We start from the raw sequence: 22,584 nt of genomic DNA on the forward strand, positions 1-22,584 counted from the left end.
ACAAGCAAAGTGCTACTCTCTTCCTGAAGGAAATAAATGTAAAACATTTTTTAAAAAATTATAATTCTAAACTAATAATCGACAATGAATTTTATAGAAAAGAGAAAAGCAGAGAAAAACCTTGATCTTTTTACCCAAAGACAACGACTGCGAGGTTCTCAAACCTTTGAGACTTTTCTAGGCTTCTTAGTGTCGTTGGTCTCCAACCGAATCCCGGCCCGGTCAGAGACCCCGTGGTGCCGCTAGTGCGGTCCGGCCCGGCGGCAGGTGCAGAGCTGCAGGTGCGGACCTCCCCGGCGTCTCTGGGGCACAGGCCGCTGTGCGTGGGCTGCGCCTGAGGCCCTTGGGCCCACGCAGGCCGCCCCAGCGCCTTGAGGACCCCACCCCGTCGTGCGGCCCTGCCTCGGTCTCTGGCTGCCGCGGGACCCCGTCCGTGTCTGGCGGTCAGGGCAAAGCGTTTGCTTTCCCGCGGTGCGGTTACACCCGTGGAGGGGGACGGTGGTGGTGTGGCAGGTGCGCTGGCAGCTCCCTGGAGCCAGGAGGCCGCCCCGCGGACCCACGGCCACATGGGGAAGCGCCTGGGTGGGTGGTGAGGCAGACGCGTGGGGGGAAACTGGCCAAGTGACTTCCTTGGGAAGGAGCACGTGGGCGGTGGAGCAGACCTCTGGTTGCAGAGGGGCAGGTGGGGGCGCGTGGAGCGCTGGAGCACGGAGGGGGACGTGGGCACGCGTGGGGCGCTGGAGCGCGGAGGGGGACGTGGGGGCGCACTCTGGGACAGATGGCTCACGTGGGGGGCGCTCTTACAGGCAGGTCACTGCGTCCAGGGCTTAGCTCCCCGGGAGACCCTCCCGTCCACAAGGCCCCAGCAGACCCGTGGAGGCAACGGGCTAGGGAAACACAGAGCCGGGTTGCCGTGGGGTCTTGGTTCCTCACCGTGGACAGCTCCTCGCACAGCCCCGTTTCTCTGCTGCTGCAGCTGCTCATGTTGCCGTGTGCTGACCGGGGCGCTGAGGGTGGTGAGGCCCCGGCCAGTGCTTGTGCACCCCCTCGGGGACCTGCTGTCGTGGGGCGTGACCACCCGCGTGTCTATGTGGTGCTGTCTCTACACCTCTGCCCACGTTTAAATTGGTTATTTGCGTTTCCTCAGAAAAAGTGTTTCAGGGGTGCCTGGGGATTCACTCAGGGAAACGTCTGCCTCTTGATTTCAGAGGCCTCTCTGGGTGTGGACTGTCTTTAATTTTTAAAAAAGCAGTTTTATAAAGGGAATATGATTGTAAGAAGTAGAAGTTACGGTTGTTCATTGGATCCCCTACCAAGGCAGCAGGTCCTGCTTGAGGGGCCGAACACAGGTGCCTCTCCCCAGGCACAAGGGGCCTGGGGATCATTTTAGAGGGTGAGGAGGGCATGTGAGCTGTGAAGACAGCATGGTCCTCCCCTGTGTCCTGGAGCCCGGGCCTCGCACAGCGCAGCAGCCGTCCCCACGGCTGGTCATCCAACTGTCCAGCAGCGTCCTTCTGGGGAGGAGCAACGCCTGCACAGCTGGCTGGACGGTGTCTAGGGGATGAAACGGAAGGAATCAGTGTCTTGCTGATTCAAACTGCACAGAAGCATTGATTGGAAACAGCCATTCGTGCTCTTATCAGGACGATCGCTGGGCTGTGGCGTCCCGGCCGGTGGCCTGGTCGGCATCCCACCTGGGCTTGACCAACGGAGACCAGTGTTGGGGACACCCTGTGCTCCTTGCGCTCCCCCCCCCACCCCACCCCCGCTGCCCGGCCCAGGACGCAGCTCCTGACAGCACTCCTCACGCCGGAGTCGCAGCTTCACTCTGGTGAGGACATGTGTAGGGAGAGCATTCTTCTAGTTTTTGATTTTTCATTGGTGATTTTTGTGGATTTTTTTTTCAGAGTAAAATTTGTACATGACGTAGCCACATTTTCTCTCCTTGTAAGAATTCTCCAGTGACAAACGGGACGGGCGTGAAAGACAGGAAGACACAGTGGAGGTCCTTTACCCCGTGCCGGGGGTCGCAGCAACCTTCAGGGGGTGCAGAGCTTGGCGGGAGCTTGGTGCGGGGCTGCTGCGTGTTTTGCCTCCCACAAGCATGAGGTCCCAGGCTCCCAGGTCTCACTCAGAGGGTCCAGAAGCTGAATTCCCATCGCGAGACGTTGATGACACGGGGCCAGTGTCTTGCCCGGGGCTGGATTGGTGAGGTCGCCACTCTGCAAGGCGGGGCTTTGGGTTTTATTTATAATTTTGCATATTTTTTTAAAGAAAAAAACTCGACACAAAATCCCTTCATCCTTCCCATCACATGGGGCGGCAGAACATGAAGTGTTCTAATGGGAGGGCCGCTCCTGGGCCTCCCTGTCCCCCACGCCTCCCCTCCCCACACCAATCCCCCGCCCACATCCTGTGCCTGCGGACTTGGAGCCAGGCAAGTCTGTGCTTTGTCCACAGCCGCAGAGGGGCTGCGTTCCTGCAGAAGGTCACGGCGAACCAGCGCGTGATCCAGGGCTGGGGGGTGAGGGGGACGCCGCGGGGCTCTGGCCTGCAGATAGCCTGCAGACCTCACGCACAGACCCCAGTTCTGCTCACAGGGGCAGCCACACCTGGACGCTGGGCTCCAGTGACACGAGGGGCCCCCGCCTGCACGAGACCCCGTGGGAGCACGTTCTGGGGGACGTTGTGCGGCCTGGAGGGGTGCAGGAGGGCGGGAAGGCCCCCACTCGAGCCGCGGTGGGGCGGGCAGGGCCATGACCGTCCAGGCTCTGCCGCAGGGAGAGCGCCAAGGGGCTTTGTGCTGAGGACTTGCCATGGGGTGTTTGACGTCAGGTCAAACCTGTGTGGACACAGGTCTCGCCCGGGCTGCCGCCATCGCAGGTGGTCCCACGGGGTGATGACCGTGGGCGAGCGCCAGCCGGGTGGGAAAGGCCAACGCTGCCGCCTGTTGGACTGGAAGACCCTGGTGGAGCCCCAGGAGCGTTGGGGGGTCGGGGGACACACGACCTGGGAAGGCCGTAGGGGTCAGGAGGCGGTGGCTCAACCTGCCTCAGCTCCGTGGGCCAGACTCCCTGCTTTGACAGTTTATTTGGAATTACAAGAAAAATCAAATTCCGCCCAGCAGAGGCAATTCAGGATTTCGCATTTTTCATCACGAGTCACTTGCATTCGTGCGTGATTAGCTCAGCAGAGATTAAACAGGGCAGAAGAGCAGATGCCTCCCGTCAAGGGCACAGCGTCCAGCAGAGGCTGGCTGGAGGCCTGGGGGTGCTAGGCCCCTGGCACGGCCCTGGGGCGGGCCCGCTGCTCCCGGCCTAGCCGCGCGCTGGTCGTGCTCGTGGGTAAGGGCTCCGTGTAGCACCTGCGCCTGGACGGTCAGCGGGGCCGGGGTGGAGGCAGGGTGCCTGTGGGGGCACAGGGCGGGTCCTGGAGGGGCCTCTTCCCGGCTCAGACCCCCCCACCCTCATCGGGGCACAAGGGGCTCTCTGGTGTGTTTTCTCCAGGGCACTGTCCCCTCGGGGCCCCTCCTCGTGACCTGACATGACCCCAGTGGGCCCGGCCCCAGAGGCTGAGCATAGGCATTTGGGGGGTGCGTCCCGGCTGTGCGTTTCTCCTCCAAAGGTGACTTTCCCCTTTGCACATGGAGCCACTGTGCCCGTACCTCCTGGGGTGCACCTGGGTCCCATCCCGTCCCCTCCTGGGGCACCATGCAGTGGGTGCAGGATCTCGGTGGATTTTTGGAATTCTGCATCAGAGGCTGTTTTCCCATGTTTGTCCGTGTTGGCCTGGGCTCCTTTGCCTGTGTTTTATCCTCTGCGTTAGACCTGAGGCCTGCGTGCCTTATTTTGCTCATGTGTTTGTGCCTTTGCCAGGTGGGGGCTCTGGGTGGGGGCTCCGGCCTGGCCCCTCCAGGCGCTTCCTGGCACTGGACGACCCTGCAGACCCAGGAGCCCCGGTCCCTCCACTGGAGGATGGTCTGGGGAACCAAGTCCCGGGGCCGCAGGGGCGTCGTAGCTTCTGGGCCCCTCGACAACACCTCGCGTGTGCAGACTGCCCCGTGTTTCTGTCTTCATCTGTCCGTCTCTGTAGCTGAAGGGCCGGGTCCATGTCGCCATGGCTCAGTCCAGTGCCAATCACTGCATTGTTTTTGGCTAAATGATAATTCCCCCACGGTGTGCGGGGCAGGCCGCGGAGCTGAAGGCACGCGTGCTGGAGGCGCAGCCCCGCTCTGGCTTCATCCCGACGTGTTGGTTCCATTCGGAAGCTCTCCGCCTCCCCCAACCCCGCTGGGCACGCCGTGGGTGTGCAGTGTGCGTGGGCACCTTCCTGCGGAGCCTCCCCTCTGCGAGGGCCTCACTCAGGTGCGGTGCAGTCCGGGGACGCCCTGCTCCCCCGGGGCATTTTCGTACGAGGTTACGGGCGGCCCTTCCCTTCTTTCCTCCCGGTATTGTGTCCTACGAGGCGGAGGCGGGTGCGAGCTCCATGACACCCTGGATTCCAGGTGACGCTCATGTCTGGAAGGGAGCAAGTGCACGGCGGGGGTGGTTTCACGAGCGGAGAAGCATAGGGCCGAGGGTGGGCGGGGGAGCCCGCAGCCCCGCGGCACCGCTTTGGCCACGCCACTGCCCTCAGGTGTGGGCGGGTGACCTACCGCGTGGATCCTAGGTTATTTGGAGAGCTGGCAAAGCGAATGTTTCCGGGAACCGTAGAGACTGGCCGTGCTGGGGCGCACGTGGCGGCTGGTGCCAGGCATCCAGAAATGTGCTCCGTCTGCCCAGGCGCGGGCAGCGGTACCGGGGACTGGGCGCCCAGAGCCTGGAGGAGACCCCGGTGCAGGGGGAGCGGGGCGGGCGTTGCAGGTGCCGGCCGTCTGACCGGGAGCGGCCCCGTGACACTGACCAGCCTGTGTCCTTCTTCCAGCAGTCCTGTGTCAACTGTGGCCGGGAGGCCCTGAGCGAGTGCACCGGCTGCCACAAAGTCAACTACTGCTCGACTTTCTGCCAGCGCAAGGTGGGTCCTCGCCCCTGTGCCCCTCGCTGTCACAGGAGGCCCCCCGCCTGCCCCCGCAGCGGCCTGTCCGCTGCATCCTGCGTGCCCGGTGTCTGGGGACTCCCTGCAAGCCCCAGAGAAGCCCCCGTGGCGGGTACTGTGGCCAGGCCCCGGGGGGGGGGGGGCGTCCTGCCCCGAGGCTGCCCCTGCCCACGCCTCCCAGCCCCAGGCGCTTGGGCCTGGGGCCCAGAAGGCGGCTCTGTTTCCACGGCTCGCCAGCATTTCCGGTGGGGGTTGTAGGTCAGGGGCATTCGAGGCACGGGGAGCTGCGAGCAGCCACGAGGAGCCGTAGTGCACTGTGCTGGGGGCGCTTGGCAGGCCCGTCGACCTCCCGCCGCCTTTCCCAGGCGCACCTGTGCCCACTGACGGCGCTGTCCCCACCAGGCCCTCGCTTCCCAGCCAAATGTCGCGGGTGTGGCAGGTGCTGGGCACGGGAGGGGGCGTGATGGGCACCCGGCGAATCCAGCGAGTGCGGGTGCCTGGGGCCACCCCGCGGGGAGGATGGGGCATTGGCACGTCTCCTGGGGCCCCAACAACCTGGTGCCACCCCGGACGGTGCCTGACAGCATCCTGCACCCAACACCTTGGTGGCCCGCGGTGCGTCATGGGGCCAGACCTGCCTCCCAGCTGCACCCGTAAGCCCCTGGCCCGTCTGTCGCTGGCTGGCCTGTCCGGCTGTCTGTCCGTCCAGAGGTTTAGGACCTAGGACTCCAAGTCTGCTCTCCCCTAACAATGTGTCAGGATTTTGCACCGAGGAAGGGGCACCTTGGGGCAGCGGCCTGTGCTCAGGGCAGCGCGGGAACCCACGCGGTGTGGGCAGGAGGGAGGTGGGCCCAGGCTGGTTCCCGGCACCTTCCCTGAGTGTGAGCGCACAGGAGGGTCCGCGGGTTGGTTCTGTTGTGACCCGGGTGGGTTCCACCCGCGGCTCCGTGTGGCTGTCAGAACTCCCTTCTGGCGTGGATGCTGCAAACTGTGTCCATGAAGACGTGCTCTGGGCGTATTTACATAAACTGATATAAAAATAATTTTAAAAACCGTAATTCTCACGTTGGACCCAAAGTGAGCACTAGACGGGGTTGGAGGAGACGGGAGCCTGAGCTCGCGGTGTCGCCCTGAGGGCCACCTGCAGTGCTCTGTGCCCCTGGGAAGGGGGCACGGGCGTGACAGCCGTGGGTTGGCCCCCGCCCCACAGCATAACCATGTCCTGCACGGCGGTCGTCTTCGCGGAGGTGTAACGGCCACGCAGCAGCCCTCGCCCATCTCAGGGCACCATTCGCTGATGTTTCAAAACGTCCACCGCAGTTGTGCAAATACCGCGGTTCCGTCTTCGATCCGCTCGTCTCCCCTGAAGCACCCTGGGCCCTCCCCAGCCGCCAGGAACCGTGACCCCACTCTAGATTGCCTTCCGTGGGTGCGCCGGTGGCAGGACCCGTGCTGTGCAGTCTCGGCTCATCCGTCCCATGGCATGTGTGTCACCGCTTCGCTCCTCTGGCTTCCTCACTCATGAGCCGCTGGGCGGGGCACATTGAGGTCCTGATGGTGTGGCGCCTCCCGGGAGGGCTCGTGGTCCTGCATGCCGTCCTGCGTGCCGGCCCGCGGCGCGGCCTTGCTGCGTCTGTGTCTGTGCTCGGCTTCGCTGAGAAAGTTCCCAGCTGCTTTGTCATCGCCTGCGCCTGGCCGTGGCCCTGCACGGGTGGGCGCGCCCCACTGGTGCCCCGTGGTAGCGAGCGTCCTGGCCGCGTTAGGGGCCGTTGTGCCTCGATCCCGTGGCAGGTGCGCCCTCACCATGCCCGGAGGCCAGTTGTGCATCTGTTTTAGAGAAATGTCTGTTCAAACACCTTGCCCACGTGTGAGTTGGGTCGTTTCTCCCATGGGCACGGAGGCTCCCGTGTCCTGGAGGACACGGGTCCTTCATGGGATCCCTCGCGGACATTTCCTCCCTGCCTGTGACTTGTCTGCTTCCTCAGTTGTGTCGTCTGCAGGGCAGGATGGGGTTTAGATTTTACTCACTTATTCACGAGAGACATAGAGAGAGGAGAGACGCAGGCAGAGGGAGAAGCAGGCTCCCTGTGGGGAGCCCGATGCGGGACTTGATCCCGGGACCCCAGGTCACGCCCTGGGCTGAAGGCAGGTGCTCGCCACTGAGCCCCCCAGGGCAGTTTTTAATGGAGATCACGCTGTGGGTGTTGGGGCTCAGAACCGCCTCCTGTTTTCTCTTAAAATGTCTCTGGTTCCCACTGTTGAGTTTGCCGTGCCCCACTTCGGGCAATGCCGTGTGTGAGAGCCGTGGCCCCGAAGCCCGCCTGCGGCAGTTCACAAGCGGTGGAGACTTACAGGGTGTATTTTTAGGTAACTTCAAGTTAAAGTTTTGTTTTCCTGATACAATGATTCAGATGTTGCTATTTTTTTTTAAGATTTTATTTATTCATAAGAGAGAGAGAGGTAGAGGGAGAAGCAGGCTCCATGCAGGGAGCCTGACGTGGGACTCAATCCCGGGTCCCCAGGATCACGCCCTGGGCTGAAGGTGACGCTGAACCACTGGGCCACCCGGGCTGCCCAGATGTCGCTATTTTATTGTAAAGCGGGGACACTTCTAGGAAATCGGGAAAACAGGGCGGCACAGAGAATCAGCCGCCGTCCGCCGTCCAGGGAGCCACCCTGTGGGCGTCCGGGTGCCTCTGTGCCCCAGGGTTTGTGTTCGTGCCCTGTCGTTCCCTCACCACATGCCAGCCTCCTGTCCAGGGTCACGCCTGATTTGACTAGCATGCCCTCATTTGCCCGCCGAGCCCCGGTCGGGCTGAGGTGGCTCCACAGCCTGGGCCTGGCTCCAATCGCAGCATCTGCCCCCTCAGGCCTCCAGGCAGCTCCTTGCCGGGAGCTGACGTCGCCCATCGCTCCGCCGCGTCCTGACCCTCCCGCGAGCCGCGGCCTGGACCCGGCTGTGGACCACGGCTGCGTCCAGCTCTGTGGGCACCAGCGCGGCTGCACGTGTCCTCGCGCGTACGATCGCCTCTGGGGCGTGTCTGGGCCAGAGACGCAGGCCCCCGTCCCTGCTCCCCGCCGCCAGGGACCCCACTAACGCGCCGTGTGCTCTTCCTTTCAGGACTGGAAGGACCACCAGCACATGTGCGGCCAGTCGGCGGCCGTCACCGTCCAGGCGGATGAGGTCCACGTCACGGACAGCGTGATGGAGAAGGTCACCGTGTGAGCTGCGGGTCCCTCCACGGTGCCATGGGGCTGCTGCACGTCTGGGACCTCGGGGGACGTTAAGGAGAAGAAAACACTTGCTGGTCAAGTTGTTAACAGACTTTCAGTGACTGCGCCGTCGGCAATGAGCTCCCACCGCCCGGAAGCCTGAGGGAGGCTGGGGCAGCGGCTGGTGGACGCAGGCCCCAGCCCTCGGCGCCTTCTCACGGTGCTCTTTTTTATCGCCTGGATCGTGAGCATCTGGTCTCACCCCGGTGTGTCGTGTGCTGTGACACACGTGTACATAACGTGTCTGTCAATAAAGCTGCCGTGACTCCGGCGCCAGCTTCCCAGGTGCCCAGCAGGTGGGCGGGCCTCAGGTCGGGTTCTCCTGACCCTGCGGTTTGGAGGTCGCAGCCCCCAGGCATGGGCCCGCCAGAGCGTCCTCCCTGCGGCCGAGGTGGGAGCTCGGCGTGGGCCCCGCCCCAGGCGTGTGGGCCGTTCCTGTCCCGTGCCTGAAGCGACGGCACCAGGTTGGAACCCAGGGCGCTCGGGGGCCAGCACATTTGGGCCCTGGGAACAGGACCTGCCTCCCTGCTGACCAGCACTGGCACCCGAGGACCAGTCCCCCACGTTCCGGAAGCTTCTGTGGGTTTCTGGAAATGCCCTCGTGGCTGTGGAACGCCTGGCCCGCCGTCTCCCTGTTTCCCCAGCTCTCCCGAGGCTCGGAACAAAGAAGGCCAAGACCCCCGTGGAGAGACGCACGTCTGTGGGTGGGCAAGCCGGCAGCCGCCAGGACCCTCTGCGATGTCGCCCAGGTCCATGCTGGCCTCAAGTTTCTGTGAGCCGTGTGCTCGGAGGTCACCCCCAGCCCGACACCCTCCCTGGACTCCTACTTCGAGAAAGTTCCAAGTCTGCAAAACTCTGGAGCCTTGGCTCTGGGATGCGGCCACGGCGGGGGCTGAGGGGGCCCGGGGCGTGGTAGGAAGGGGGTGTGAGTGCCCACAGGGCCTGGGCCCACCCCTCACTCTGTGGACCACGCGGCTTCTCGGGTTTTCCTTTCCTAAGTGTAACACGTACCCGAGCCCTGTGCCCGCCGCCGCCTCCCGGAGCTGAAGGCCGAGAAGTCTGTGCGATGGGACGTGCACTGTTCCCCGCAGGGTGCCCTCCTCAGTGCACACCCGGGGGTCCATTCCCATGGGGGGAACGAGCCGGAGGGGGGCACCTCGCAGCTCTTGGCGGGTCCACAGGCCCCAGTGCGCTGAGCGTCGGGGCGGCAGGGAGAGGACCGCGGGGGACCCGCACATCTGGAAATGCTCCAAACACGGACAGCCAGGCCATCCCCGCCCTTGGGGCGCTGGCGCTCCTCCTCCTGGCTCTGGGGGCCCTCGCAGGGGGCGGGGGGCCAGAGCTCGGCTCAGCCAGGGCATCATCTCAGGGTCGTGAGCGCAAGCCCTGCCTCGGCCTCCACGCAGAGCATGGAGCTACTTGAAATAAAAGGGTGGAGCCCTCAGGACTGCACGTTCTGGGGACAGTTTTCCAAAGTGTGTGCTTTCCAGGCCTGTGGTGCCCTGGCCGCCCGTGGCTTCTGACGGCACCTCCCGCGGCCGCGGCGCGGGGGACGGGTCAGCACAGGCCAGGCCTTGCAGGGCGCTGGGTCTTCGGGCCCAAGCTCCAGGGAGCTGCAGGCTGGGGTGACCCTTGGCCTCTGCGGGGGCGGCTGAGCGAGCTGGGTGGCTGGACGCCTCTCCCAGTCATCCAGGCCTTCGTGGCTCTGCACAGACCACCCCCATGCTGTGCACCTAGTCCCCTCCGAGGCCAGCGGGGATGGGATGGGGTCTCCAGCTCAGAACCTGGGCACGTGCCGCTCACTGGCTCGGTCAGTCCTGCCCCCTGCGTATAGGTGACGACAAGGCGGGCCAGCCGCGGTTGGGAGGTGGGCACAGCCGCCGGGCAGGGGTGATGGCACACCTCTGACTCCCCACAGTGGCCCCCAGGTGCCTGTGGAGGGAGCAGCGGCCCAGCTCTGGGCAGCTGTCTGGGGCTCCTGCCTGTCCCTGCGGGGGACCCAGGGCGTCTGCAGCCACTGTCTTCACACTTGGTGAGCACCGAGGTCCCAGGAGCTGCAGCTGCCACCAGAGCCAGGGTCCCTGGGTGCCCCCGGAGCCCTGAGCACCGCCAGGGGTGGGGAGGCAGTGCCACTGTTGTGAGCTAGGACCCCTCGGCCTATAATTGCTCATGTTTGGGAGAGAACCGCCTGGAAGCACAGACAGCCAGAGGCTGAGGGGCTGCCGCCGCCCCCTCCTGCCCAGGGGCAGCCTGGTGCCCCCTCCCCCCAGGGGAAGGCTGCCTCCATGGGCCCACCAAGTGCCGCGGCCCCATGTCCTCGCTCCTTCCACATGGCCAGAGGAAAGCTGGCGGGAGCTGCGCTGAGCAGGGCGAGGCCTGTCCTCCCAGGGAAGGGGCAGCACCAGGACACTGCCCTGCGCTGCCCCGGACAGGCGTCCCCGCCCCACTGCAGGAGGAGCACCGGTGGGGGGAGGCCGCGGTGTGTCCCGGCTGTCACCACGAGCCAGCCTGTGGGCAGCCCCTCCAGCTGAGTCCTGGCCTTCCCAGGGACAGCCAGCATGCTTCTGGAAGCGTCAACGTGGGAGAGCCTAAGGGCCTGGGGCAGCCCCCCACCTCACCCTGGGGCAGGAACCAGCCTCCCGGGGTCTGTTCCCTGGGCTTCCGCAGGAGGACGAGGGGCCCAAGGGGGGTCTGGGTTCCCCGCAGAGCCCCCAGGCCGCCCCAGGCCCAGCCTTCCAGCAGGTGTTGAGGAAGGACCTGGTTCAATCAGCCGCACCGAGCGGCCCCCTCGGCTCCGCGGCCCTGCCCCCCAGGCCAGGCCTGGCCAGGCCCTGCGAAGGGCGCGGGGGGGGGGGGGGGGGGGGGTGGTCCGCTCAGCAGCAGAGGCGAAGGGTCTTGCGGAAGACGGCGCGGAACTCGGCGTTGAACACCGTGTAGATGAGCGGGTTGAGGGCGCTGTTGACGTAGCCCAGCCAGGTGACGGCGCTGACCAGCCGCGGGGGCACGGGGCAGGCGGGGCACAGCGCGCGGGTGATGTGCACCACAAAGAAGGGCGTCCAGCACAGCAGGAAGGCGCCTGGGGGGCGGGGCGGTGAGCGGGTCCCGCGGCCACCCCGCCCGCCCCCCCGCCGCCCCCACCCGGGCAGGCACCCACCGACCACCACGGGCAGGACCCTCATGGCCTTACGCTCCCGGCCCGTGATCTTGGCGCGTCTCCGCTTGCGTGGCTGCCGCGGGGGCTCCGCGGGGTTGGCGGCAGGGGGCGCGGCGGCGTCGGGGGCGGGGGGCGGGGGGCGGGGGGCGGCGTTGGGGGTGTCATGGGGGATGCCGTCGGGGGGCGGCGGGCCGGGGGTGCCGTCGGGGCTGCTGTCGGGGGGCGGGGGGCTGGGGGTGCCGTCGGGGCTGCTGTCGGGGGGCGGGGGGCTGGGGGTGCCGTCGGGGCTGCTGTCGGGGGGCGGGGGGCTGGGGGTGCCGTCGGGGGGCGGCGGGTCGGGGCTGCCGTCGGGGGGCGGGGGGCTGGGGGTGCCGTCGGGGGGCGGCGGGCCGGGGGTGCCGTCGGGGCTGCTGTCGGGGGGCGGGGGGCTGGGGGTGCCGTCGGGGGGCGGCGGGCCGGGGGTGCCGTCGGGGCTGCTGTCGGGGGGCGGGGGGCTGGGGGTGCCGTCGGGGCTGCCGTCGGGGGGCGGCGGGCCGGGGCCGCTCGGTCTGCGCGGTGTCCGGCCGTGCAGCTTGGCCCGACGCGCGGCCTCCCAGCGCCGCAGGCCCCGGAACGTGGCCCAGTAGAGCAGCAGCATGAGCGGGCAGGGCAGGAAGAAGGAGCACACGGACGAGTAGACCACGTAGTCGCGGTCCTCCAGGCGGCACACGGCGGGGTCGCGGCCGCGCGCGTCGTTGAGGCCGCACAGCACGGGCGCGGCCACCGCCGCCGACAGCAGCCACGTGGCGCCGATGAGCAGCAGCTGGCGGCCGCCCCCGCCCTGCCGGTTGTAGCTCAGCGGCACCGCCACAGCCACGAACCTGCGGGGGCGCCGTGAGGGCTGCGGGCCGCGGGCCGCGGGGCAGGGCCTGGCGAGGGGCGGGGCGGGGGCGGGGCCTGGCGAGGGGCGGGGCCGACGTGGGGCGGCTCACCTGTCCACGCTGATGGCGCACAGGTTGAAGATGGAGGCGGTGCACAGCATCACGTCCATCGCCATGAGCGCGTCGCAGAGGCCGGGGCTGAACAGCCACACGCCGCCCTGGACCTGCGCCGCAAGGGGCCCGGGGTGGGGGCACGACACGCACGAGACCAGCCGGCCGCCCCCCAGCCCAAGAGCGCTCGCCGCCACCCGGGCCGCGCTCTGACGCCCAGCTTCCCGGGGGGCGGGAATAGGTCCGGGATTCCGCCTGGCCGCCTTGCCACCGCGCTGGGCAGAGCCCCTCCGTCGCCCTGGGAGGGCCCCCGGAGCAGGGGTGCAGGCGGTGGAGGACCCCAGTGTGATGCTGTGCTGGAGGCGGGCCCCCCTCCCGCAGACTGCGGTCCTCCTGCCCCAGGACATGAGCCCCGCCGCGTCCCCCCGCGGGGTGGCGAGAGTCGGCCTGTCTGGTTAAGCCCTGTCCCTGCGCTCGGACTCGACGGGTCCTCACTTTTGTGCCCTCATCTGTAAAATGAGGGTGTCCATAGCACCCACAAAACCGCCCTGAGGATAAATGAGTGAAGGGGTGCAGAGCCCCGCACGTGCCCAGCGCCCCCACCAAGGGCAACGAGCAGACAACCGCCCCCTCTAAATCCCCTGCCGCTGATTTGGGACGATTAGGAGCTTAAGGGCCGTCGCTGTGACGTCCGGCGGGGCTCGGGGGAGGGGCAGGCGCAGGCCCTGCGTGTCCTTGTCCTGCTAGTGACCCGGCGGCGCTGAGCCCCTCCCGCAGCGCCCGGCCAGCGCGCTCCCGGCCCTGAGCAGCTCCTCCGCCCAGTGGGCAGCAGCGCAGCAGGGCCGGCGGCGGGGGTCCCACCAGGGCTTCGGCCCGGCTCCCGGCGGGGGTGGGACGCCACCCCGTCTTTTGGGGTCCACTGTGAGGCGCGGGGGGCGCCCTGCTCCCTGCCCCCGGCTCCTGGGGCCGTGTGCCCCTCCTGCTGTGGGCACAGCGCGTGTCGCGTGGGCTTCCCGGGGGCCCGGCCGCCTGCGCGCTCCTGCTCACGCTTGGCTGTGCTTTGTGCGGTGATGTGTGTCCCTGTGCCCCCGGGACAGCCGGGGCGGGGGGTGGCTCGACCCGAGTCTGCGCGTCCATCTGGCTCCCCGGGGAATGGAACCCCCGCCGGTGCAGGGGGGCGGCCCGACTGGCGGTGTCGCCCGTTTCTGAGCGCGCGGCTTGGAGGACGAGGACGTGTCGTTGGTAGGAGCCGCCGAGCAGGGCGAGGAGAGGGGGCGCGGGTGGGGCGCGGGGCGGGCGCGGGGCGGGCGCGGGGCGGGCTCACCTCGGAGTAGACGAACAGGGGCAGCACGAGCAGGGCGAGCAGGAGGTCGGCGGCCGCCAGGCTCACGATGAAGTAGTTGGTGGGCGTCTGCAGGGCGCGCTCGGCCGCCACGCTCGCGCACACGAGCGCGTTCCCCGCCAGCACGGCGCCGATGAGCAGCACGCCCCCCGCCAGCGCCGCCGCCGCGCCCGGGGTCCCCGGGGTCCCCGGGGTCCCCGCGCCCGGCCCGCGCCCCGCCAGCAGCCCGTCGGCGTCCGCGGCGCTGCGGTTCCCCATGGCCCCCGCCCCGCGGCCCGGCGGGCGCGCAGCCCCGGGACGGCGCCCTGGACCCGCCCCCCGCTCCGCCCTCCCGCCCCGCCCCCCCCCCCCCCCCCCCGCCCCGGCCGGTCCGGGCGTTCGCGGTCCCCGCGCAGGTGGAAGGGGCGGCGCGGGGGGCGCGAGGGGCGCGGCGCCCGGCCGGGCTTGGGGTCCACGAGGTCCCGCCGCGCGTCCGCTTCTCAGGGGCGGTCCAGGAGGCGCCTCCGGAGGGAGCCCTCCCCGCGCCCGGGCGCCCGTGCCTGAGCGTCCGCCCGCCTCGCCCGTGCGCCCCAGGCGGGCTGCCCTCCGCCGCCCCGACCCCGCAGGGCCCCCGGCGCCCGCGGCTCACTGCAGGGCCTTGGGCGAGACGGAGGAGGGCGCGCGGGGCCCGCTCTGGGAGCCCCGCCCCGCCCCGCGCACCCAGGGTCGCGGGGGCGCAGCGTGGCCGGGTGGGGCAGGTGCCGGGGTGGCCATCCGCCGCGCGGGCTCACGCTGCGCTCCAGCCGGTTGCGACAGCGCGACCTCATGGCCTCGGCGGCTCCGGGGCGGAAGCCTGTCCCCGTCGGGGCCCACCCGCCGCGCTCGGCCCTGGGGGGCAGCGGGGCCTCGGGCGGGGGGAGCGCAGAGCTGTTGCCAGGAACCCAGGAGCCTTCAGAGACAGCAGGGGACACCGGCCACCCCCCGGTGAGCCGCCCAGGTGCATATGGAAGCAGGCACCCTCGGGGGCTCGCCCTCTGCACCCAAGGCTCCCTCTCAAATAAATAAATAAAATCTTAAAGAGAAAACAAGGATTCTGACCCCAAAATGCCATAATGAGGGTCACAAGGGGCAAAGTCCCTCAGGTCCGATACAGGACAGGTGCATGTCCAGGGGCATCTAGCTCCGAGGTGCATCCAACGCCTCCTTCCCTGTGATGCAGACAGGTGCCGGACAGGGGAGGGGATGGTGCCCTCGCAGGACAGACCCGAGGCAGGGCTGGCACCCTGACCTCGGGTTACATGCCAAGCAGTGACTGTAGCCTAGCCTCTGACCCGCTTGCAGTTTCCTCTCCGTCCCCAGATGTCGGCCACCACTAAGCATGAACGGGCAGTGTGGACCGGGAAGGGATGTGTGCAGTGTAGACCTCTGACAAAGGATGCAGGTCCACAATATACAAAGAGCTCCATCAGGGACGCCTGGGTGGCTCAGCGGTTGAGCATCTGCCTTTGGCCCAGGGCATGATTCTGGAGTCCCAGGATCGAGTCCCACATCAGGCTCCCTGCATGAAGCCTGCATCTCTGCCTATATCTCTGCCTCTCTCTGTGTGTGTCTCTCATGAATAAATAAATAAAATCTAAAAAAAAAAGAAAAAGAGCTCCATCAAGTCATCAAGAAAAGACGGTCCAGTTTTTAACAAAGGAAAAGGTCCTGCAGAGGCACATTAGTAGACGGAGGACTCCAGGGGCCAGTAAGCAGGGAGGGACAGCTCAACACCCTGTCATCGGGGAAATGGCAACAGAACTCACGGTGCCTCGCCTCCACCTACTAAAATGGAAGGAGACAGGATCTCTGGGTGGCGCAGCGGTTTGGCGCCTGCCTTTGACCCAGGGCGCGATCCTGGAGACCCGGGATCGAATCCCACGTCGGGCTCCGGGTGCATGGAGCCTGCTTCTCCCTCTGCCTGTGTCTCTGCCTCTCTCTCTGACTATCATAAATAAATAAAAATTTAAAAAAATGAAAAAAAATAAAATAAAATGGAAGGAGTCACATATGTGATGTGAAAATGCCTTCTCCCAGCTGGGACCTTGTCACTTCCTCCTTGACAGCAGATCCGCCGCCCCCCCCCCCCCCCCAAGCTGTGAGTCTGGGCGCTTTCCGTTCCCTGCCCAGCGGGCCAGTTGCCTGAGCACTGTTTGTTGAAAAGACTGTGTCTCCGTTGGCTTGCTTTTCAGTTTCTGCCCCCAAAAGTCACTCGATCGTCTTTGTGTGGGGCTCTTTTTTTTAACCCTCGCCTGTGTTCCGTGAGCCACACGTCTAACATCCGTCCTTGCAGAGTGACCCGCAGCCGTGACTCCTGCGGCCTCACGGCCAGTGGGAACTCAGGCTCTGGGGCCCCGAGCCTCGTTCCCACAGGACTGTGCCGGCCGCCCTCGTGCCTTATCTGTGAGCCTGGCCTGGAGCCCCCGACTCGGGCACGACCCGCCTGCTGGGCATGTGACTCGGATCGCGCTGAATCTGTGCAATGAGTTTAGGGCAAAGTGACACCCGGGGACGCCAAGTCCCCCATCTGTGAGCACGTGTCTCCCTCTGAGGTCTCACATCGCATCCTTCGTCTCCAGCCTATGGGGCCTCGCAGCCGAGGAGTTCGGGCTTCTAGAGGCAGTAAATGGTTCTTCGGAGAAACGTCATTTCCGGGATCCCTGGGCGGCCCGGTCGGTTGGGTGTCTGCCCTCAGCCCAGGGTGTGATTCCTGGGTCCTGGGGTCGAGTCCCACGTCGGGCTGCCTGCTTCTCCCCCCGCCTCTGTTGCACCCCTTGGTCATGCTCCCTCTCTCTTCCTCTCTCTGTCAAATAAATAAACTCTTAAAAAAAAAAAAAGAAAAGAAAAAAAACGTCATTTCCAGTTGTTCACTGCTAACGTGTAGAAATACAGTCTTGGGGTGTTGACCTCATGTCCTTTGTTGTTGCTAAAACCCGTTAATGCAAGGATTTTTCTTTTTTTAGTTTTTTTCAGAGTTTCTACATAGACGATTACCTTATGAGTAGAAACCACTTTATTTCTCCTTTTCTTATCTGGATACCCCCCCTCCCTCCCTCTGTCCCCCTTATTTCAGCAACCGGAACTGAACATGATGTCGCTGGAGCGCCGAGCGCCAACATCTCCGCCCCGTTCTCCGCTTTCGGGGAAACTTTGGTCTCAGCTGTGGGTTTCCCTTCCTCCTTGGGTTCAGGGAATTCCACCCTTGGGTTCCTGAGAGGCCGGGCCTGAGCAGGTGTCGCATCATCTGCCCGAGGCGGCCGGTGTCTCCCCTGCGGCCGCTGCGGGCTGGACTCCACTGGCAGATGGCGCCACGGGCTCCTGGGCGGCAGGGCCTGCCCCGTCCACGGGGCGGCTGCAGGGGGGGCAGCAGCGGCGGCTCCCTCAGGGTTGCTCCCACGCAGGTCAGAGTGGGACCCACGCAGCCTGGAAGCAGCCTGGAAGCCGGCGACCTGTCACCTAGATCCTGAGCTCAGTCTCGGGCCGGGTTGGGCGGCGGTCCTCAGGGGCGCGGGTCCTCCAGGACCTCGGCCTTGGGGCCCAAGGGCTTTTTTTTTTTTTTTTAAGATTTTATTTATTTATTCATGAGAGACACACACAGAGAGAGGCAGAGACACAGGCAGAGGGAGAAGCAGGTTCCATGCAGGGAGCCCGACGTGGGACTTGATCCTGGGTCTCCAGGGTTATGCCCTGGGCTGCAGGCGGCGCTAAACCTCTGTGCTATTGGGGCTGCCCGGCCCGAGGGCTTTATGTTCCCTTAGGGACCCTTCAAAAAAGATTGTATTTATTATTTCAGCGAGAGCGAGAGTGACAGAGACAGAGTAAGAGAGAGAAAGCGAGAGGGAGAGAGAGCGACAGCGACAGAGCGAGAGAGAAAGCGAGAAAGGGAGAGAGTGAGAGTGAGCGAGAGCGAGGGAGAGCGAGACCGAGAGAGAGAGAGAGAGAGAGAGAGAGAGAGACAGAGAGCGAGAAGGACAGAGAGAGCGAGAGGGAAAGGGAATGAGAGAGAGCGAGAGGGAGAGAGCAAGAGTGACTAGCGACAGCGAGAGACAGTGAGAGAGCGAAGGAGAGAGAGGGAGAGAGCGAGAGAGCAGGAGAGCGACAGCGACAGAACGAGAGCGAGAGAGCGAGTGTTGAAGGCTCCGGGGTCGTAGGCTGTGTCTCTCCGCTCACTTCTGGCTGCGTGGCTCTGCCGACGGCTCATAGGCCATGGGCCCAGAGTCCAGGCTCCGTTAAAGGCAAGCGAGAGAATTAGGGGCGATGGCACTGGTGGGGCTACACAGTTGAATACATCATTTTGTTTTTAAATTTTTTTTAATTTTTTTTAATTTTTATTTATTTATGATAGTCACAGAGAGATAGAGAGAGAGGCAGAGACACAGGCAGAGGGAGAAGCAGGCTCCATGCACAGGCAGAGGGAGAAGCAGGCTCCATGCACCGGGAGCCCAACGTGGGATTCGATCCCGGGTCTCCAGGATCGCGCCCTGGGCCAAAGGCAGGCGCCAAACCGCTGCGCCACCCAGGGATCCCCATCATTTTGTTTTTAAGTCTACTTTTTTAAATAAGCTCCACACCTACTGTGGGGCTTGAACCCATGAACCCGAGACTAAGAATCTCATGCTCCCCTGACTAAGCCAGCCAGGCATCCTCGAGGATGTATTTTTTAAAATTCGTAGAACCAGGCATCATAAAGAGTAGACATAAGTAGTAAACTAAACTTCACAAAAATGTGATCCCAGGTTTGAAGACAAAGGCTTTGATGATGCTCAATAAAGGATGCAGAGCTGGGCAGCTCAGCCTGACACAAGGGTCCCTGAATCCCAGTCAGAGCCTCTGGCCGTTAAAAGCTGGGATGTGCAGCCTTGAGGAGCACTCCGTCCTCCTGGAACTGATGAGGATGTCCATGACCCTCCAGAATAGGACAGAAGCTGGAGCCGTCACCCTCGTGCTGACACAGGTGACGGTGTTGGAGCTGTTTTGTAACCATTTCCTGCAGGGTTTTATGGGGTGTGTGGAACACTCAAGACACTATTTATTTGACTTGCAAGAGTCATTCAATAGTCTAAGAATCTCTCCTTAGTCAACAAAACAAGAAGACAATATCAGCAAAGCTGTAGAAGATTCTTTTTTTTTTTTTCAAGATTTTATTTATTTATTCATGAGAGACACAGAGACACAGGCAGAGGGAGAAGCAGGCTCCTCACAGGGAGCCTGATGTGGGACTCGATCCCCGGACCCGGGATCATGCCCTGAGCCAAAAGCAGACGCCCAACCGCCGAGCCACCCAGGGTCCCGCTGTAGAAGATTCTGAACAACCATCATCCAAGGAGATACATGACATTTGTGGCACCGTCCATCCCACGACAGGGAAATACCCATTCTTTTCAGATAGATACGGAGCATTCACCAAGACAGACCATATTCTGCATCAGAAAAGAAAGTTTAACACAGTTTTTAAAAGAATGGAAATCATAAAAAGTATGTTCTCCGATCACAAAAGAATTAAATTAGAAACAAACAGAAAGGGGTCCCCGGGTGGCTTGGCGGCTGAGCATCTGCCTCAGGTTCAGGGCGTGACCCCGGGGTCCTGGAATCGAGTCCCACATCAGGCTCCCTGCACGGAGCCTGCTTCTCCCTCTGCCTGTGTCTCTGCCTCTCTTTCACTCTCTCTCTCTCTGTCCCTGATGAATAAATAGCTAAAATCTTTTTTAAAAAAAGAGAAACAAACAGAAAGTTAACAGGGAAATCTCCAAAAATTTTGGAATTAACGCAACCTTAGAGATAATCTATGGGTCAAAGGAGAAGTTGGAAAATATTTTGGAAAATGAAAATACATCATATCACAATTTTTTAAAAAAGATTTGTATTTATTTATTTGACAGAGAGAGTGTGCTGGCAAGGAGCAGTGGTGCTGGGCAGAGGGAGAGGGAGAAGCAGGCTCCTCATGGAGCAGGGAGTCTGATACAGGACTCAGTCCCAGGACCCTGAGATCACGACCTGAGCCGAGCCAAGGGCAGAGTGTTCACCAACTGAGCCACCCAGGTGTCCCCGTCATGTCATGGGTTGGAGCTAAAGCTATACTCAGGAAAATTCATAGATTAACTACTTTGCTTAATTTGAAAAGAAGGATGGTCTCAAATGAATGCAAAGTAGATCCAAAGAAGAAATACCGCACGATCCTATTGACTGATGCAGAAAAAAACACCTGACAACATTCAACATGCACTCGTGATAAAAGTGCTTAGCAATCTAGAAATAGGAGGAACTTCCTCAACCCGAGGAAGCACGATGAAACCCCGCAGTGGGCACGATGCTTCAAGATGCAAGGCTGAGCGCCTTCCACCTGAACTCTGGGACAAGCGGCGGGGCTCTCTCCGTCCCATTCAGCGCTGTGCTCCTATCACCCTAGCCAGCTCTAGCCAGTGCGAGCGAGCAATAGGCAACACGTAACAATAGACACCCAGGTTGGACAGGGAGGAGGAAACCGCCCCTGTTCACAGACAACATGACTGTCTAAGTAAAACCCCAAGGAAACTACGAAAGCTCCTCGAACTAGTGAGTCAGCTTAGTGGGAGAGCAGGATACAAAGTTGACGATAAAGCCCAGCATGAATAACTGGAAGCCAAAAGTAAAAAGTAAAACACAACACCATTTACAACAGCTGTAATAACACATGAAATATATAGAAATCTGACAAAACATGTATAGGGTCAGGGCGCCTGGGTGGCTCAGTCGGGGAGGCCTCTGCCTTCGGCTCAGGGCGTGGTCCCAGGGGCCTGGGATGGAGCCCCACGTGGGGCTCCTTGCTCAGTGAGGGGTCTGCTTCTCCTCCCTCTGCCTCTCCCCCACCTTATGTGCACATGTGCATGCACTCTCTCTCAAATTTTTTAAAAGGCTAAAAATTGGGACACCTGTGTGGCTCAGCAGTTGAGTGTCTGCCTTCAGCTCAGGGCGTGATCCTTGAGTCTCCGGATCGAGTCCCACGTCGGGCTCCCTGCATGGAGTCTGCTCCTTCCTCTGTCTGTGTCTCTGCCTCTCTCTCTCTCTCTCTCTGTATGTCTCATGAACAAATAAATAAAATCTTTAAAAAAAAATAAAACTATAAGTTAAAAAAATTAAAAGTTAAAAATGTTTTCCCCTCATAAAATGGGAGAAAATATCAGCAAATTACATTTTCAGCAAATGACTTGTACACAACATATATAAAGAACTCTCAGAGCTCAACAATTACATCACAAGAAAGAAAACTCCAGATCAATATCCCTTATAAATATATATACGAAACTCTTCAACCAACTATGAACAAACCAAATCCAGCAGCATTTTTTTTAAAGGATTATGCACTATGACTATGACTAACTGGGGATTTATTCCAGGAATACAAGGGTAATTCAACAAACAAAATTCAATCACATCACATTACTAGAAAGAGGGGAAAACCCATTTAATCAACTCAACAGGTGCAGAAAAAGCATTTGATGAAATCCAATACCCTTTTATAATAAAAAAGACTCAATAAACTATGAATAGAAAGAAACTTCCGCAACATGGTAAAGGACATCTATCAAAAACCCACAGCAAACACCACACTCAATAGTTGGGAGACTGAAAGTTTTTTTTTCCTAAGATCAAGACAAAGACAAGAATACCCAGTTTTGCAGCTTCTCTTCATCATGTGCTGGAAGTTCTAGCTAGAATAATTAGGCAAGAAAAAGAAATAAAAGGTACCCAGAATTGGAAGGGGATAAGTAAGCTATTTCTATTTGCAGATGACATGGTCTAAGGCATAGAAAATCCAACAAAACAAAACCCTACTACAGCTAATAAATACATTCAGCAAAGTTGCAGGATATGAGATCACTATATTTCTCTACGGTAGTAATGAACAATCCAGAAATGAAATTAAGAGGGCAGCCCAGTGGCCCAACGGTTTAGCGCCACCTTGGGCCCAGGGCGTGATCCTGGAGTCCCGGGATCGAGTCCCATGTCGGGCTCCCTGCATGGAGCCTGCTTCTCCCTCTGCCTGGGTCTCTGCCTCTCTCTCTGTGTCTCTGTGTTTCTCATGAATAAATAAATAAAATAAAAAAGAAATTAAGAAAATAATTCATTTGTAACAGCATCAAAAAGAATAAAATAGGGGATCCCTGGGTGGCGCAGTGGTTTGGCGCTTGCCTTTGGCCCAGGGCGCGATCCTGGAGACCCGGGATGGAGTCCCACATCAGGCTCCCGCTGCATGGCGCCTGTTTCTCCCTCTGCCTATGTCTCTGCCTCTCTCTCTGTCTCTCTGTGACTACCATAAATAAATAAAAAAAATTAAAAAAAAAAAAAAAAAAGAATAAAATACTCAGAAGATGACCCTCTAGGGTCCCCTCGGTCTTCGGGAGCTCTGTAGTATCACTCAAACTTTACTATCATTCAATAAATTTTCTTTGCTGCCCACCAAAAAAGTAATTAATTAAAATACTTAGAAATAAATTTAAGTGGGGCATCTGGGTGGCACAGTCAATTGGAAGTCCAGCTCTGGCTTTCAGCTCGGGTCATGATCTCAGGGTCATGTGATGAAGCCCCCAAGCTGGGCTTTTTTTTTTTTTTTAAGATTTATTTATTTATTCAGAGAGAGAGACAGACAGACTCCACGCAGGAAGCCTGATGCGGGACTCGATCCCGGGTCTCCAGGATCACACCCCAGGCTGTAGGCGGTGTTAAACCACTGCGCCACCAGGGCTGCCCCAAGCTGGGCTTTATACTCAGCTCAGAGTCTGCTTGGGATTCTCTCTCCCTCTCCCTCTGCCCCT

At 61.7% G+C, this 22,584-nt stretch overlaps 2 protein-coding genes across 4 annotated transcripts in view; one reads left to right on the forward strand and one right to left on the reverse strand.

Annotated features, from left to right (window-relative positions):
- The window catches only part of DEAF1 (DEAF1 transcription factor), a 31,305-nt gene extending 21,529 nt beyond the window's left edge, over positions 1 to 9,776 (forward strand). For 2 of the 3 annotated variants that reach the window (XM_072759199.1, XM_025991520.2), the window contains 2 exons: positions 4,924 to 5,013; positions 8,156 to 9,776. In XM_072759199.1, the coding sequence (XP_072615300.1) occupies positions 4,924 to 5,013; positions 8,156 to 8,260 (195 nt within the window). In that variant the 3' untranslated portion in view covers positions 8,261 to 9,776. The remainder of the gene's footprint in view (positions 1 to 4,923; positions 5,014 to 8,155) is intronic. The other variant, XM_025991521.2, reaches the window with a different exon arrangement.
- Positions 9,777 to 10,794: 1,018 nt separating this feature from the next.
- DRD4 (dopamine receptor D4) lies at positions 10,795 to 14,032 on the reverse strand. The gene is made up of 5 exons (XM_072759210.1): positions 13,757 to 14,032; positions 12,433 to 12,545; positions 11,924 to 12,321; positions 11,462 to 11,788; positions 10,795 to 11,383 (listed from the first exon to the last, which is right to left on the reverse strand). The coding sequence occupies exons 1-5, from the start codon at positions 14,030 to 14,032 to the stop codon at positions 11,181 to 11,183; spliced, it is 1,317 nt and encodes a 438-aa protein (XP_072615311.1). The 3' UTR covers positions 10,795 to 11,180.
- Between the last annotated feature and the right edge of the window lie 8,552 nt (positions 14,033 to 22,584).

Source organism: Vulpes vulpes, chromosome 5 (genome assembly GCF_048418805.1).
Source record: "Vulpes vulpes isolate BD-2025 chromosome 5, VulVul3, whole genome shotgun sequence".
NCBI lineage: Eukaryota > Metazoa > Chordata > Mammalia > Carnivora > Canidae > Vulpes > Vulpes vulpes.

What these genes read in the sequence shown, in the direction of transcription:
- DRD4 (XM_072759210.1), bottom strand. Translation starts at nt 14,032, where the DNA reads ATGGGGAACCGCAGCGCCGCGGACGCCGACGGGCTGCTGGCGGGGCGC. An exon ending in CCCTGTTCGTCTACTCCGAG is followed by an intron (nt 12,546 to 13,756) that starts GTGAGCCCGCCC and finishes CTTGCGGCGCAG; the next exon opens with GTCCAGGGCGGCGTGTGGCT. An exon ending in TGCGCCATCAGCGTGGACAG is followed by an intron (nt 12,322 to 12,432) that starts GTGAGCCGCCCC and finishes GCGCCCCCGCAG; the next exon opens with GTTCGTGGCTGTGGCGGTGC.